The sequence below is a fragment of the Ochotona curzoniae genome, unplaced genomic scaffold, assembly GCF_017591425.1.
Source record: "Ochotona curzoniae isolate NIBS_2020 unplaced genomic scaffold, NIBS_Ocur_1.0 contig_1014, whole genome shotgun sequence".
NCBI lineage: Eukaryota > Metazoa > Chordata > Mammalia > Lagomorpha > Ochotonidae > Ochotona > Ochotona curzoniae.
The window spans coordinates 13450916-13466109 of NW_024464920.1; the positions used below are offsets into that span (position 1 = coordinate 13450916).

Consider the following 15194-nt stretch of genomic DNA (forward strand, 5'->3'; position numbering starts at 1 on the left):
AAACCAAAGCCAACCTCTTGAGAAGTGCAAACTCTACCACAGGTGATAATCTCAGCCCTTAAGTGACCTGCCGTGGTAGAGAGAGGAAAAAGGTAGTCTTTTTCAAAAACTTCTTATGAAATCATTCTTCTCCCTTTGGCTGTGCTTGTCATTGCTAAAACTCATATGAGCGTATTTGAATGGGACATATACATTCACTGCCAGATCTCAGAATAAGCTGGATTTTGAAAACCAAAGGACTGCACTCAGCCAACAAAGTAATATCCACAATTAAGTATTTGGGGCTTGTATCCTTTCTCAAAGGCTTAACAAATTTATTCTCAAATATAACAAATGGAAGACACATTATCTTGGGAATATGTTATGAAAAAAAAAACAGTAGCAGTGTAGTGTAATAGAATGTCTTATGGAGTACTAAATGCAAAACATGCATTATAATGAGCTTTTACTTTGGATTAATTATTAAAAGAAACAGAGTAGGAGATGGTATTTTAAAATTATTTCTATAAATTGAATTATGATTGCATGTTGATTATCAAATTCAGGAATAATTCTCAGATGTCATTTGAAAAAAATTTTAAATACGTATTCCTCTTTTCCCACTTAATGCATTCTTGCATCTGTTTTATATCAGAAATGAACAAAAAAATGTCCAAATAAACAGGGGACATTGACCTTTATTTCTTTCTATTCAATTTAAAAAGAGCATCATCAAGAAAAACAATGCTAAAAATTCTCTTTGTTATAGTTCACATTAAAACTGTCTTCAATTTTCTGTTGTTAGAAGAGGCCTTTCAGTATATTGCAACATCTTTTAAGCTGGTAATTAGGAGTAAAACTACTGTGAATTATTGCTATAGATGTTTAAGATTAAAGCAAGAATTTCCATTACTGATTGCTGAACTGCCTGGGCACTGAGATGCTGCAGTTGTCGGAGGGGTTAAAGTTTAAAGTTGGAGCCAGTGGCGCATATATATTACGGAGGATTTATAAAACACGACAGTGGAGCTTGGGTCAACCCATTATTATGAACCAACAGTGACCAATAGAAAAAGAATAAGAAGACCCAGGGAGGCTGAGGTAAGCCCTGTCCAAGTGGAAACAATAGACCAAAAGGTGTTGCTGGTGACTGCCGAGAATAGATGTTACTTCTCTCAGAGGCTGAACAGCATCAAGCAAAGACAAGTTCTTTTACGGAAAGTTTATAATTATTAGTTTTGTTTTTCCTCCTAGCTGATTTTTAGCAACCCTAAGACACAGGCACAGGAATCAAGGGATAATTCCTGGAAGGCAAGGTAAACTACTTTGCAATTTTTCAAAATTCTGATTTGTCAGATGTGTATATGAAAATTCAATAAACTTAAGAGAATCCCTGCTCTGAAAGCAATTTTTAAGTGTCTCTTTTGGAAGATCTCCAGGATGGTGTTCTCTAACTATAGGAAATAAAACAGCTTGCAGGCAATTTTGCACTTGTCATTTTCTGCAGTTTATTGGCAAAATGCAAAGACTGGTATTTCAGAAATGAAGTTGATTTGATCTGTTCTGAAGAAATCATTCAGTTGTATGTTGTCCTTATTAGCAAATGATTTTACTATATGTGTGTTCTTGATAATGTTACTATTTGATATACGTTTATACATAATATGTGCATTCTAAATATATTATTATATATAAAATGCAAAAATACATATTTCCTGCTTAAGTAATTATTTATTATCTGTGTTTATGCTCTTTGATGATATTCAATGGGGAGAGTTTATGTATTTGAAATGTAACAAACAGTTGTAAGTCATGGTTTTATTCAACATGGAATTTATTATGCTTGATATGAAACATATATAAGAAAGAGTATATAATTCAGATTTTAACTAACCAATGTGATTATATACCTTAAAAGTACTATTGTTTCTAAAATAAAACTTACTTGAGGTGTTCAGCAGCAGGACAAGAGTTTACTCACGATTTTTCTTCAGGTCCTAGAATCTTCTGTCACAAGAAACTGCCAAACTGTTTCTTAATTTTTGTACTTTTTTGTTTCAAGGGCCAAAAGGTTGGAAATCTCATCCAGATGTTCTGTTCATTTAGCAGTAAAAGTAAAAGCATATGCCTTCTTCTTAGGAATAACACAGACTCTCAATAGGAATTATTAAAAATCACATTTTAATACTGTTGTGTTCAACATTGGCCTTAAGTTCCCTCAGTTAAAAAGTTTGAAATGGAAAAGTACTTAGCGCTGCTAAAATTTGCTTTCCATTTCTCAAGTTTCATTGTAATTGGGTTAAAATCAGAAAGCTGCAAGTTGGTGAAGCAGTTCAAGTGTCTGAAAGAGTGATTTGCTTATGATACCTACTAAGTAAATTCTATTAACTGACACCTAAATAAGAAATGCTTACATGCCCTCAACTTTCTTCTGAAAAAGCAATGCCCATTGTTCATTTCAAATCACACAATTATCCAAAGGTCAAGATCTTCAAATGTAAAGCAGTCCTGTCTCTTATTTTCTAGGTACCAAAATGGCAACTACCATTGGTTTTGTTATTTGGGTGTTATTCATAACCGATACTGTGTGGACTCAAAGTGTGAGACAGGTTTATGAAGGAAATGAGTCAGAAGATTGGCGTGCGGATGACTTTGATTGTCCCATGGAGTGCTTCTGTCCCCCTAATTTTCCCACTGCTCTGTACTGTGAAAATCGAGGTCTCAAAGAAATCCCTGCTATTCCTTCAAGGATCTGGTATCTTTATCTTGAAAACAACTTGATAGAAACCATTCCAGAGAAGCCATTTGAGAATGCCACCCAGCTGAGATGGATAAATCTAAACAAAAACAAAATAACCAACTATGGAATTGAAAAAGGAGCCCTGAGCCAACTGAAGAAACTCCTTTTCTTATTTCTGGAAGATAATGAGTTAGAAGAAGTACCTTCTCCACTGCCAAGAAGTTTAGAACAATTGCAGTTGGCTAGAAATAAAGTATCTAGAATTCCTCAAGGAACCTTCAGCAATCTAGAGAACTTGACTCTTCTTGATCTACAGCATAATAAACTGTTAGACAATGCCTTTCAAAGAGACACCTTTAAGGGCCTTAAGAACCTCATGCAGCTCAACATGGCCAAGAATGCGCTGAGAAATATGCCACCAAGATTGCCAGCCAACACAATGCAATTATTTTTGGACAACAATTCCATTGAAGGAATACCAGAAAATTATTTTAATGTGATCCCTAAAGTGGCCTTCCTGAGACTAAACCACAACAAATTATCAGATGCAGGCCTCCCATCAAGTGGCTTTGACGTGTCATCCATTCTGGACCTTCAGCTCTCTCACAATCGACTCACAAAGGTTCCCCGGATCAGTGCTCACCTGCAGCACCTTCACCTTGACCACAACAAAATTAAAAGTGAGTACCCATCAAGGTGTGCCCTTCACTCCAAGGCTGAGTCCTAACAGCTATTCTTTAACAGAAGCCATCCTTGTGTTCCCTCCACTCTTTCAATGTATTTAAGTATACTTATTTGCCATTATTAACATGTGCCTACTTACAGTTTTCATGAACCAAGAATTGTAAACCTTCACACTGAATATTGAAAAGTAAGCTTAATCATGTGCAGAAGGCTATTATCTGTTGGAGAAGTTAACATCCGTTATTGGAAGAGATTCTGCTACTTTTGCCTCACTGAGTAGGCTTCCTTGAGAAAGTGTACCAAGGCACATGTGGCTTAATGACTAGTAATAGAAGAAATATAATGTAAGAAGGATTAGGAAAGCAATCTCTTCTAAAAATTGTAGTATAGTTGATACATACACATTTCACAAGTCTCTAGTTGTAGTTCCCAGTAAGAGTGGGTCTCTTAAGCATTCTGCGATGTTGTGACTCCATCCCCATAATTTCTAGCTCAGTAGGTAGGTATGAAATTTTCATTTCTACTAAATCAATATGTGACATAATTCTGGTGCCCTGGGAAGCAAATGATGAGAACTATCCCTGTAGCTTAAAATTTTGCTAAATTGAACTGATATTCAGTGTCCTCGGAAGCCACTAACACCTTAGGACTCAGTGATAATAAATAAGATAAAATATCCTCTGCTTTTTCGTAAAAAGCTTTTGATAAGAAAGTTAGGGATGAGTGAAAAGTATTTGAAAGCAGAAATGGCATTAGGAAAAAGTGTCGTTATCAAAAACAGATGTTTTTGACATTAGAAATAAATGTCACTGCTTCATAATCATGCACAAGTACAGGCTAGACCTCATCGTTGAAGTGGAAAACAGTTTCATCCAGTCACACAAGTACTGGTGTCTAACACCTACGCATGTATCTTCAATCATGACACAAGTCCTTGGGAAAGGCAGTCCTGGGGAGATTCCTCCTAGACTGCCTTTCAAACTGTATTCCTAAAATGAGATTCACATGGAATGGTTTATAAGACAATAAGATCGGTTATTGTCAGAAGGATATTTTGATAGACTATAACTAAAACCTTTAAGTGAATAACCATGCATAAATGTAACTTATAAGAATAAACTAATATTTCCACTGGCTGCTACACAGTTACGATATATATTTTTTAGAACAGCGTACTTCAGCTTGAGATCCAGGAATTGAATGGCAGGCTGCCACCAAACCAGTGATTTTTCCATGGTGATGAAACATATTGTTTTACCCGTAGTCAAAAGCAAAAGATGAAATAGGACGAAAAAGTTTACAGATTAACCCATTTAGTTAAATCAAATAGCAAAAAAGCAGGCACATCCCATGTTGGATAACAAAAGTTCTACAGGCATTAGTAGTGCAAAGATAATTTCAAGGGATTCCCATAGAGCTCCATTTGTAAACTGTAACTTTCACTTTGAGAATGTGAGAATAAAGTGTTTAGGCATGTGTTAAAAACATGGCTGGGAAGCACAGAACTCCTTCCACCATTTCATTTATAGGGCTTTCCCAAGTGTTTTCTCGTTCGGTTGTATTTATCAGTCACTGTAGGTTGTCATACACCAGAATCATCTGCAGAGCTGATTAACACAAGTTGCTAGGTTTGTGACACAGCAGGGATGCACTGTGACCTAACAGCTTAGTTCAGAGGTAGTATTGTTGCTACTCATCAATGATTTGAGAATGGTTGATTTATACTCGTTCAGTAGGTAGGACTTTCCATTTTGCTTTTTCTACTCCCTGAGCATAACAACACTTTTGTTCAATCTGGAAATCTTTTAGGGAACAATCCTATCAACAGAGCTCAATGACAACAAACATTAAGTTATTTGCTTCTTAATGTTAATGTAGATATCAGATGTTACTTTTCTCTATTCCAAGAGCAGAAACGTACAATATAAAAGATCTGGCTGACATTATTGGCTTACAAAGTATGCCATACTGTTACATAACTGTAAAAATACTTAGTTCTGCTTGTCATATAATCTACTCTTACTGTTAATAAAATGGTTTCCAGGAAACATAATGTTTATACAAAGAGCCCTCAGAATTTACTAGAGCAAGAACTTTTCTCAAGCAGTGTATACTTCTTCTGAATACCTGAAAGTATTTGGACAGCACTGATGTCTATTCAAATAAATCACTCCCTGGTGCTCTCTGAGAGATTCCATAATTAATTTATAAATGTAATATAATGTAGGACACTTCTTTCCATTGACTCAGACATGCACTGATTTTAGGCATGAGGGAGATAGCAACAGGATACACAGTCCATCAGAAGTAGCAGCACACCCTCTCCAGTACACAAGGGCTTCTGTGTGGTAGGAAGAGGATGAGCCTCAGGGATGCCACTCGTCCAGTGGAATGTTTCTTCCACATTTTCTTCTTCTTCCCAAATCCATTATGTGCACAAGACCCAGATGAGGATAGCTGCCTGACAGCCTGTGTGATGATATATGTGGGAAAATAATTTTATATTTATGAACTACTATACAAACAGTAGTCATTATTTTTTCAAGTTAAAAAAATCATGAAATAACCTATAATCTTAGCAAAGAAACCTTGCTACAAGCACGAAAATTTTCATATACTATACTAATGTTCCAATGGGACACATATGAGGAATATTGCTGCAAGTAGGTAGACCTAATCAAATAAGACCTCTTGCCCAAAACACTTCCCAAAAATTTGATGTAAGCCATCAGTTTGCTAGTTTAAGAGGCCTTCACTCTTCAATTCTAAATCTTCTAAACAGCTCTTGAGGCTAAAGAGTTTGACAAGGCAGGTGCAAAGTTTCTCCAATTCTAAACAAGTGAAAAGGATGGTAGCATGTTTCCAGGTTGAATTATTTATAATTAATTCTTGGCAAATATTTGTCTGATTAAATACATTTAAGTGTAGAGATGGAGGGTTGTTATCTGTATTACATATGTGAAGATATGCTAATTGCCCTAAAATCGGGTGGTGTGCAATTTTGCATGTTTTGAGGTGATTACCAAGCACTCTTTTCCAAGTAAGACTGATTTTCTACCTCCCGCTTCTTCCATCCATTCATCCACCTGCCATATAATTAACCATTATTTGAACACCAGGCTTGAAATATTGTCTACAGTTCTACTGCCCTCAGCATCACCTGTCTTACGCCAAAGTGATTTAAACATGCATTATACTGTCTGCAAGGTTGGAACACAATGATATATCGACACACCTTTATTTTTATCACAGATATTGACAATCTTTCTAGTGCTATGTACTAATTAAAGCAGAATAGGAAGTGAGATGAATCTATATATGTTGTACAATTTTTCAGGGTTACTTTCACTGAAAAAGGTTTAATTTCCACAAAAGTGATTTCTATCACTACTGCTTTCACATATAGGTCACTAGGCCCTCCATGGGGAACACTGATATTTATTCTCAACTCTAGACTGTCATGTTATAGTTCACTCATTCATGCAATCTTTGTCTCCATAGGTGTGAACGTCTCATTAATATGTCCTACCACCAGCACACCACATCCTGAACGAGACTCCTTCCTTCATGGACCTCAGCTTAGCTACCTCCGCCTGGATGGAAATGAGATCAAACCTCCAATCCCAATGGATTTAATGAACTGCTTCAGGCTCCTTCAGGCTGTTATTATATAAACACAATTTCATTAAGTCAAGAATAGATCTAATGTTGCTTACATAACTTGGTTACCAGCCATAGGTTTAACACCAAAATCACATTTTCAGCTGCTGTTAGTCACTATCTTCATTTGTATGCATTTTATTTTCCTACTGGAAAATACTTTTACCAGTGACATACATGGTTTCTCAATTTTTTGCATAATTAATAAATCAGACACAGAGTTAAGATCATTTATCAACTCAAAGACACTTCTTGCTAACTCTTAGCAGCTTAATTGATATCAAGTAATGTCATTACTTTTTAAGCAATAAGAATGTATTTGTGTATTTTCAAAATCGCTTATGCAGCTATTACATTTATAATATAAGCACAATAAGCAAACAGACTTGAATAAAGTGAAAAATTGAGATACATCTTTATAAGGATATGATGAAGCAGACAGGTTGTTGTTAAATCATTTTTAAAAAAGCAAGTTTGGCATTTAGCTCAACAGTGGGTATGAAATGAAAGAGCTATTTCATAAGAAAGTTGAAGTCACTGAATACCAAACAGAAAAAGGCACTAACACTGTCTGATTATTTAGTATTTCTTGCAACTTTTTATATAATTTTGCAATTATACAACTCAAATTTTGCATTTATGACACTGCATTTCTAACAGAATCTCCGTGTCTTACCATATAAATTCATTTGAACTAGAATTATTCAGTGCTTACATTTGTCAGCATTCTGAATTTTACTGAATAAAAAGAATGAAATTATTATAATTACCAGTTGTTTTAATTTTTCTAACATGAATATTTGCAAATATGTCTTCTCCCTTGTCATTTCTCCTATCTTTTAAAAAATTTAATTATTAATTTTTACCTATTTGAGAAACGGAACTGGAGCTACATGGTTGGTTAAGCCCCTGCTGGCACCCCTTGTGAGTCACTGTTGGAATCCTGGCAGCCCTGCTTCAGACCCATCACCCTGTTAGTCTGCCTAAGAAAGTGGAGATGACTTAATTGTTTGGGTCCCAGTAACTCTTATAAAAAATGCATATAAAATTCCGAGCTCCTATCTTTGGCCTGGCCCAACCAAGAAGTAAACAACCCGATGGAATATACCTTTCTCTTTGTCTCTCTCTTTGTAAGCTGGCCTTTCAAATAGATCAGTAGGTTTGAATTAGGTCAGATTGAAGCAAGGAGCAAGAAGCTCAGTCCAAGTCTCCTACAACAAAGGTAAGGGACTCAAGTACTTCACATATCACCTGCTGTCTCCTAGGATGACCATTAGCTTATAACTGGAAATCAGAAGCACAGTCAGTACTTCAACCCAGCCACTCTGGGACACAGCATCTTAATTACTGGGCCAAAATCCTACTCACGTATCTCCATTCTTTTTTTCCCAGTAAATGTAAGAAAACAATTACATTCCAATTACTTGATTTAAATGTTTCTTACGAGTTAAAAGAAAAAAAGACAGAACTTTGTGCTCAGCATGATGGCTCAAGGGCTAAATCCTCAATTTATGGACTCTGGAATCCTATATGTGTACTTGTTCATGCCCTGGCTGCTTCACTTCTCATGCCTTATAGCCTGGGAAAGCAGTAGAGTGTGGCCCAACATTTTGAGACTCTGCTGCCATGTGGGAGACCTGGAGGAGGAACCTGACTCTTGGCATCAGATCTTCTCAGCTCTAGCTGTTGCAGCTATCTGGGGAGTGGGCCAGCAGATGGAGAATATTTTTCTCTGCTTCATCTTTTCTCTGTAAATCTGATCTAGCTTTCCAATAAAAATGAGCAAAGCTTTTCTTAAAAAAAAAAAAAAAGAGCTTCATTATGTAATAAAGTTCAAGTTAGCATTCCTATTTAATAGAATTTATTCTACAAATAATAGCATCTTGGACAAACTGTTGCCTACCAGTATTTTGAAAAACCCTACATATTTTGACATATTTATGTACATTTAGAATCATAAGCATTTTCAGACTTTCAGTTAAGGATTGCCCATAAGGTTTATAATGTAAATATTGCCTATTTATTTTCATACCAAAAGTCATTTACTGATGTGGGGAAAGAATCAACTAACATAAATTCTAGCTCATAAAAAATATGTATAGCTTTTATCATTTGTTATGTAGGAAGTACCCCAAAAAAGGGTAAATTAGAGTTGTATGACTAATGATGACTCTGACACACAGAAGAGCATGGGATTTCTCCAGCAAACCAGACAATGTTATAAATATGTGTGGGAAAGCAAGTTAAGCCACCTCTTGGGATGTCTGAACTCCATATCAGAGTGCCAGTTGCAGTCCTGATCATCTTGTTTTCCATGCAGGGAGCAACAGGTGATGGCTCAGTGTTTGAAGCTCGGCCACTCCACATGGTAGGCAGAAATAAAGTTCCTGACTACCGGATTCAGCCTGGCACTGAGGAGAGAACCACCAGATGGGAGATCCTCCCACCCACCCCCTCTCTTTCTCTGAGTGTGTGTGTTTCACAGTTTCAAATAGATAAGTAAATGCGTGTGTGTGTGTGTGTGTGTTTAATGGCATCACATTATTTTACAAAAAGAAGAGGAGGAAGAAGAAGAGCACATTTTGAACTGATCCAAACTACATGTTTTTATTTGGGTACAAAAGTTGGATAACAAAGTGGGTCTACTGAAATAAGAGTTAGAATTTGGGAAGCAAAAGAATCAAAATCATGAAAAAGTGGATAATTAACATAAAACACTAAAGACTCAATGACATGAGGTATGGCTGTGAGGGGAATTAAAGTATACGTGATCTGGAAGACAAGAAAAATAGGTCTGTGTCTGATTTGAAAACATTTGAAGTAACCTAATACTAAGACATGAGAAGATCCAGGATATGATCATTAGAAGAAATCCCAGACTAAAGAGGAAGTAAGTCAATAAGAACAAAAGGTCAAGAAACTACGATTTCCTAAGAATGACAAATGCAAGTGCTCACAATGTTTTTAAGCAGCCTGGGAGAGAAAAGTTGCCTCACAACAATGATGTTTCTAAACAACATGTAGTTGAAATGTCTTCGTAATGTCATGCAGCTGATGAATGGCCAATGTTAGATTCAAACACAAGTAATCTAGGCTCACAGCCCTTCTCGTGAGCTTTGTATTATACTACTTCTAAAAAATATACAATTCTAGATTTGAAAAAAAGTAATCTTGGCTAATACATACATACCCATAGCATTTGATGATGTTAAGACATCAGTTTGAAAATCATCATATCCTATTGCATGAGATTTGGCACAACATCTGAAACTTGCTTATACTGAAGACAATTTATGATTTAACAAAGCAGAAAAAAAAATGTCATAATTAACGAATCTCTGCCAGAATGTCTGTTCTTTCAGCATTTGAGACAGATCTCAAAATATCTTGCTGAAAATATTTCTATACTGGGAAAAGAAAGAAAAAAGTATGCATAGCATATTGTAGAATTTTAAAATGTCAAGCAAGTGTAAATTGTAATTTGCAAAATCACAGGATTATTATTTTTGCATTTATATTTATTGGTCTACATTTTTGTGACATTTAGCTGAGCAAATGTACAAGTATAGAAACCAACTCAGTAGGTTCTTAAAGATTTCTGAAGACCAGTGAAAATTGTCCTGGAAAAAAAAAAATCAGAACAGAAAAATGACTAACAGGACTTCCATTTTTGGAAAAAAAAAAATCTGAAAAACTATCCATAGTATATTTTATGATGCCAGGGTTTGTTTCCAAAAAGAAAAGAGTCTTGCAATATATTCCATCCTCACTTGCATTCAAAATAACAGAAGAACAACAGTTTCTGAGTCATGGAAGTGTAGACTGAGTAGTTTCTCAGGTCGAGAGGTAGGAGCACTGTCTTCAAAAAATCAGGAAGAGACACTGCAGAAACATTATTTCTACACAAGATGCCAAGAATTTGGGCAATGTCAACAGACAGGATAGAAGGGAAGGGACACAAGTAAGGTGGATCACCTAGCCCTGCTGATAGCTCACAGTCCAGGCTGACAAGGTGAGGTGCACCAGGAAGAGCACAGAGGACACAGATTCTGACTCAAACGAATTTGAATCCTACGCCTGTTTAAGGAACCTGAACAAATCACCCAAATCTTAGAGCCTTTATTTCTTTACGTAATAAGTAAACATTACTGCACATGCTATGTTACCCCTTTCAGTAAAATAAATAGAATATTTAAGATGCCTAGGATTTAGTTGTTATTTAATATGTGAAACTATTATCTGCATTAATGATGTTATCATCATTTGAACCATTTTGAAGATGCTTTAGAGTGCAATAAATCTGGACAAGTATGTGATGATAACAATTGTTATAAGTTCATGATAAAATGCAGGTACCTGTCATAAGGGTAGTGTTGCCATTGCAAACATTCAGTGTTTCCATTGGAAAGTTTTATAATAAAACTTGGAGAAAAATCTCTAGGATTTTTGTCCCTTCATAATATTCCAGCAGTTTTCAAGGTTCTAAAACGCAGATTATCATATTTTACCTAACTAAAGTCTCTGAACACATTTTAATTTTGAGGGAATTGTCCAATGTTTACATGATTTTTCTCATCTTAGAGTATACAGAAGGACTAAACTTCACATCTCCGTGAAGGGACAAAAAATACAGAAAATAAGAAACCTGAAGTAAGCTTTGGCCACTATGCGATGAACGTACTTGACAGATATCACTTCAAGGGCAAAGGATTGCATGTGGGTTCCAACTTAATGCTCCTTCAGTATTGTCAGAGGGCAGAGTCCACGTGTTCCAGATCCTGGCTGGCAGTGGTTGTGCCATTGTGGCTCTGTAAGGGACAATGAGGGTCAGAGTTGCCCTGTTGTCTGTTAAAGGAACAACTGTCATGCAAAAGAGGAACATTTTTTTTTACTGCACTTCAATAGTTGATTCTAATTAATTCCCTCATATTTTGATATCTTTCAGTTGGAGCAAATTCTCAGCCTTAAATTCAATAAATTCTGAAAATCAGCTATAAAATCAGTGCAATATTTGACTTAATTTTTAATTTATTTCCAAATCATGCATAAACATGATTTTAAAATATCTCAGAAAAGTTTGTAGTAAAAACAACAATTTACTAACCCACCCTTTCCAACCCGGACCAACTCTTTTTTTTTTTTTTCAATTTGAAGTATATTTATTTTTCATACTCTGTATAACTGAAAGTAAGATACAATTAAATTTCCCAAAGATCATATGGAAGACAAAATCTGAAAGGGGGAAAGAAGATAGACAGGTAAAACATTCAGCTGGGAAGAAGTCCTAAGCAGTCAGAAACAATTCACTAATATTCATTGATGCTACACTCTTATCATTTCAAAAACTTAGCATATCGAGTACAAATGACATAATATAACAAGTTTTGTTTACCATGAGACCAGTTCCTGATAAAATATTTAATTGTATGTACTTTTTGTTATTTTAGAGTTGTGTTTTATTTCTTTTTTCCAATTTGTTTCTCAATTTTTATTTTCGATGATGTTTACACAGTTTGTCAGGGTGGGAAGTATCGAGGGTTAGAGAAAAGGGGTGTGATTTTTTTATTTCCAAATTTTCTAATGCTTCCTGTTTCTGGAGGCAGAGGGGAAATAAGAGAAGCCATATTTGGCCGTCCAACCACCCTGGTACCCAATGATGGATAACAGCCACCTGATATTATCCCAGGGCCAGACTAACTCTTTAGAAACAACTACCTTTATGACTAACTAGTTTTGTTTATTCTGTAATTGTCTTTAAACTATTGGTATGTATCCTTACTCCTCGTTAGCACCTTTAGGCAACCTACATTGCTTCTGTTATGGAAGTTCTTTTATATGTTTATAATTGCAACTAATCTTTTCCCCATTTTTTATAATTTTCATCCTATTTGCATATCATAACTTACTCAACTAAATCTGTGATGAAAGCCTTATACTTCTACCCTAACCTTCAATGACTCAGTGAGACCATCTCCTTTCTTATTTTTCCCTGTGCGAGATGAGGTTATCAACGTTGTCGCTTCCCTCTACTTTGCCACCATTCAATGTTATATATACTTTTAATCTCAAGACAAAGTAGTTCAAGTTTACAAGTCTTAAGTTATGAATTATACACTTCCCATTTCCTGTAAACTACTTTCAAGGTGTGAAAATTTAAAGAGGGGCAGTTTTCAATATTAGCATTTTTTCCCTGTGACATATGCATACTTTGGGTTCCGAGGAGACCGACTGCATTTCTCTACCCATCCCTTAGCAAAGTTTGAACTGAAACTTTGTCCTCTGATTCACCACTTCATACATTTCCACCACTCATGACCAACCAAAAAATGGTGAAATCTGTCTTCACACTCGGCCTCATCCTCAATTCTCTGCTGCATTGGATTAATTTATTTTCAGGAACTTTTTTTAGGGTGGAGGAATGTGAGACAAATATTCTTCAACAACATTTTTTCTTTGTTTCATGATGTCCCCAAAGATCTAACACCATGGAACTGTTTGGAATCTTCCATCTGGAGTATCTACATGAGTTCTGGGTTGGGGAGAGAGAACAGCATGTGGAGTGTTAAAAGGTGGAGAGTTAAAGGTCAAGGTAACGTATTTGAAAGCATGGTTATCAAGGTCTGGTCTCTCCTTAAGCAACCTTTGATTGCATTTGAGTTTGTGTTTTTAGAGGTGGGAATTCATTTCACTGATGGGAGATCAGTACCCTGCAGGGAATATTATTTTTCCCTGTAGTGATTTCTAATCGCTTCTCTCAGTCAACACCAAAATTTTGTGCATTGTTCCACTGGCGACAATGCTAACAGCACCCTACAACTCCTCTTCCTTTTTTTTCCCCCTGCGTATATCACTACTACTGTTGGACCTCTCATTTTTGTAAATACAAGATTTTGTTTTACAGTTAAAATTTAAGTTTACTTTTCTGTTGTCACTTCTTTTTTTAGACCAAACTTTTATTAAGAAATAACTTACATTTGGGTATTACTACTATGCAAACTCCTAGCTAAATGTGCTCATTTTTTTTAAACACACTAAAATCCACAGACTTCTTTGATATGATAATTATACCAGTTTTCTAAGACTGTCATGACAAAATACTGGTGACAGGATGGCTTCAACAACAGCCCTTTGCTTCTCACAGTCCTGCATACTGGGAAATTCAAGATGAGGTTCAATTTCTCCGGAGACTTATCTCTCCAGCCTGTGAATGATTGCCTTTGAATGGTACATTCACATGAGTATTGCTCCGTCACACACCCCAGCTAGCCCTCAGAACTCTGAGCCTCACTCTTGAGAAACCAATCACACTGCAGTTGTTCCTACCCTAGAGACTCATCCTTAGTTCCAAGACCTAATTCACCTTATGACTTGTTTTCTGTGTTGATTTATTAGTAGCATTTTATCTTTTTGTGAGTTGTTGATATCTCTGTTTTCCCCACACATGTAGCTTGGCATATCAAGTATAACTAACATGCGCAAATATTCATACCAGGAGATTTTAATACTAACAAGACAATCTGGTACTTGTAGCTTTAAGATTGATGCATTTAGTTTTTAAAGGAAACATATCAATTATTGCTAGACCCAAACTGCAGTAATCAGACCTAAAATTTATAAAAGTTAAAACATAAGCTTGGAGCCCAGTGCAATAGCGTAGCGGTTAAAGTCCTTGTCTTGAACGCGCCGGGGTCCCATATGGGTGCCAATTCTATTCCTGGCAGCCTCGCTTCCCATCCAGCTCCCTGCTTGTGGCCTGGGAAAGCAGTCAAGGACAGCCCAAAGCCTTGGGACCCTGCACCCACATGGGATACCTGGAAGAAGCTCCTGGCGCCTGGCTTCGGATTGGCTCAGCTCCAGCAATTGCAGCCACTTCTGGAGTGAACCATCAGATGGAAGATCTTCCTCTCTTTCTCTCCTCCTCTCTGTATATCTGCCTTTCCAATAAAAATAAATAAAATCTTTAAAAAAAAAACACATAAGCATGTAACATTTCTGATAGAAACATACTAACAAGTCAAGTATTGTTTAAAACGCACATCATTAAGAAAATTAGATTTTTACTGAGAAAATCTTAGCAAGTAAACTTTACAAAAGTCTGAATTTTCAACTATGCTAAATCAGAAAAACAGTT

General features: G+C 36.0%; 1 protein-coding gene across 1 annotated transcript; it reads left to right on the forward strand.

Moving 5' to 3' along the window:
* The first annotated feature begins 2510 nt into the window (after positions 1–2510).
* Positions 2511–7077, forward strand: KERA (keratocan). The gene is made up of 2 exons (XM_040989582.1): positions 2511–3399; positions 6905–7077. Exons 1-2 carry the CDS (start codon positions 2514–2516, stop codon positions 7075–7077), a joined length of 1059 nt encoding a protein of 352 aa, XP_040845516.1. The 5' UTR covers positions 2511–2513.
* Positions 7078–15194: the final 8117 nt, after the last annotated feature.

Coding starts and splice junctions, on each gene's coding strand:
- KERA (XM_040989582.1), top strand. CDS start 2,514: ATGGCAACTACCATTGGTTTTGTTATTTGGGTGTTATTCATAACCGAT. Junction 3,400..6,904: donor TGACCACAACAAAATTAAAA/GTGAGTACCCAT, acceptor TTGTCTCCATAG/GTGTGAACGTCTCATTAATA.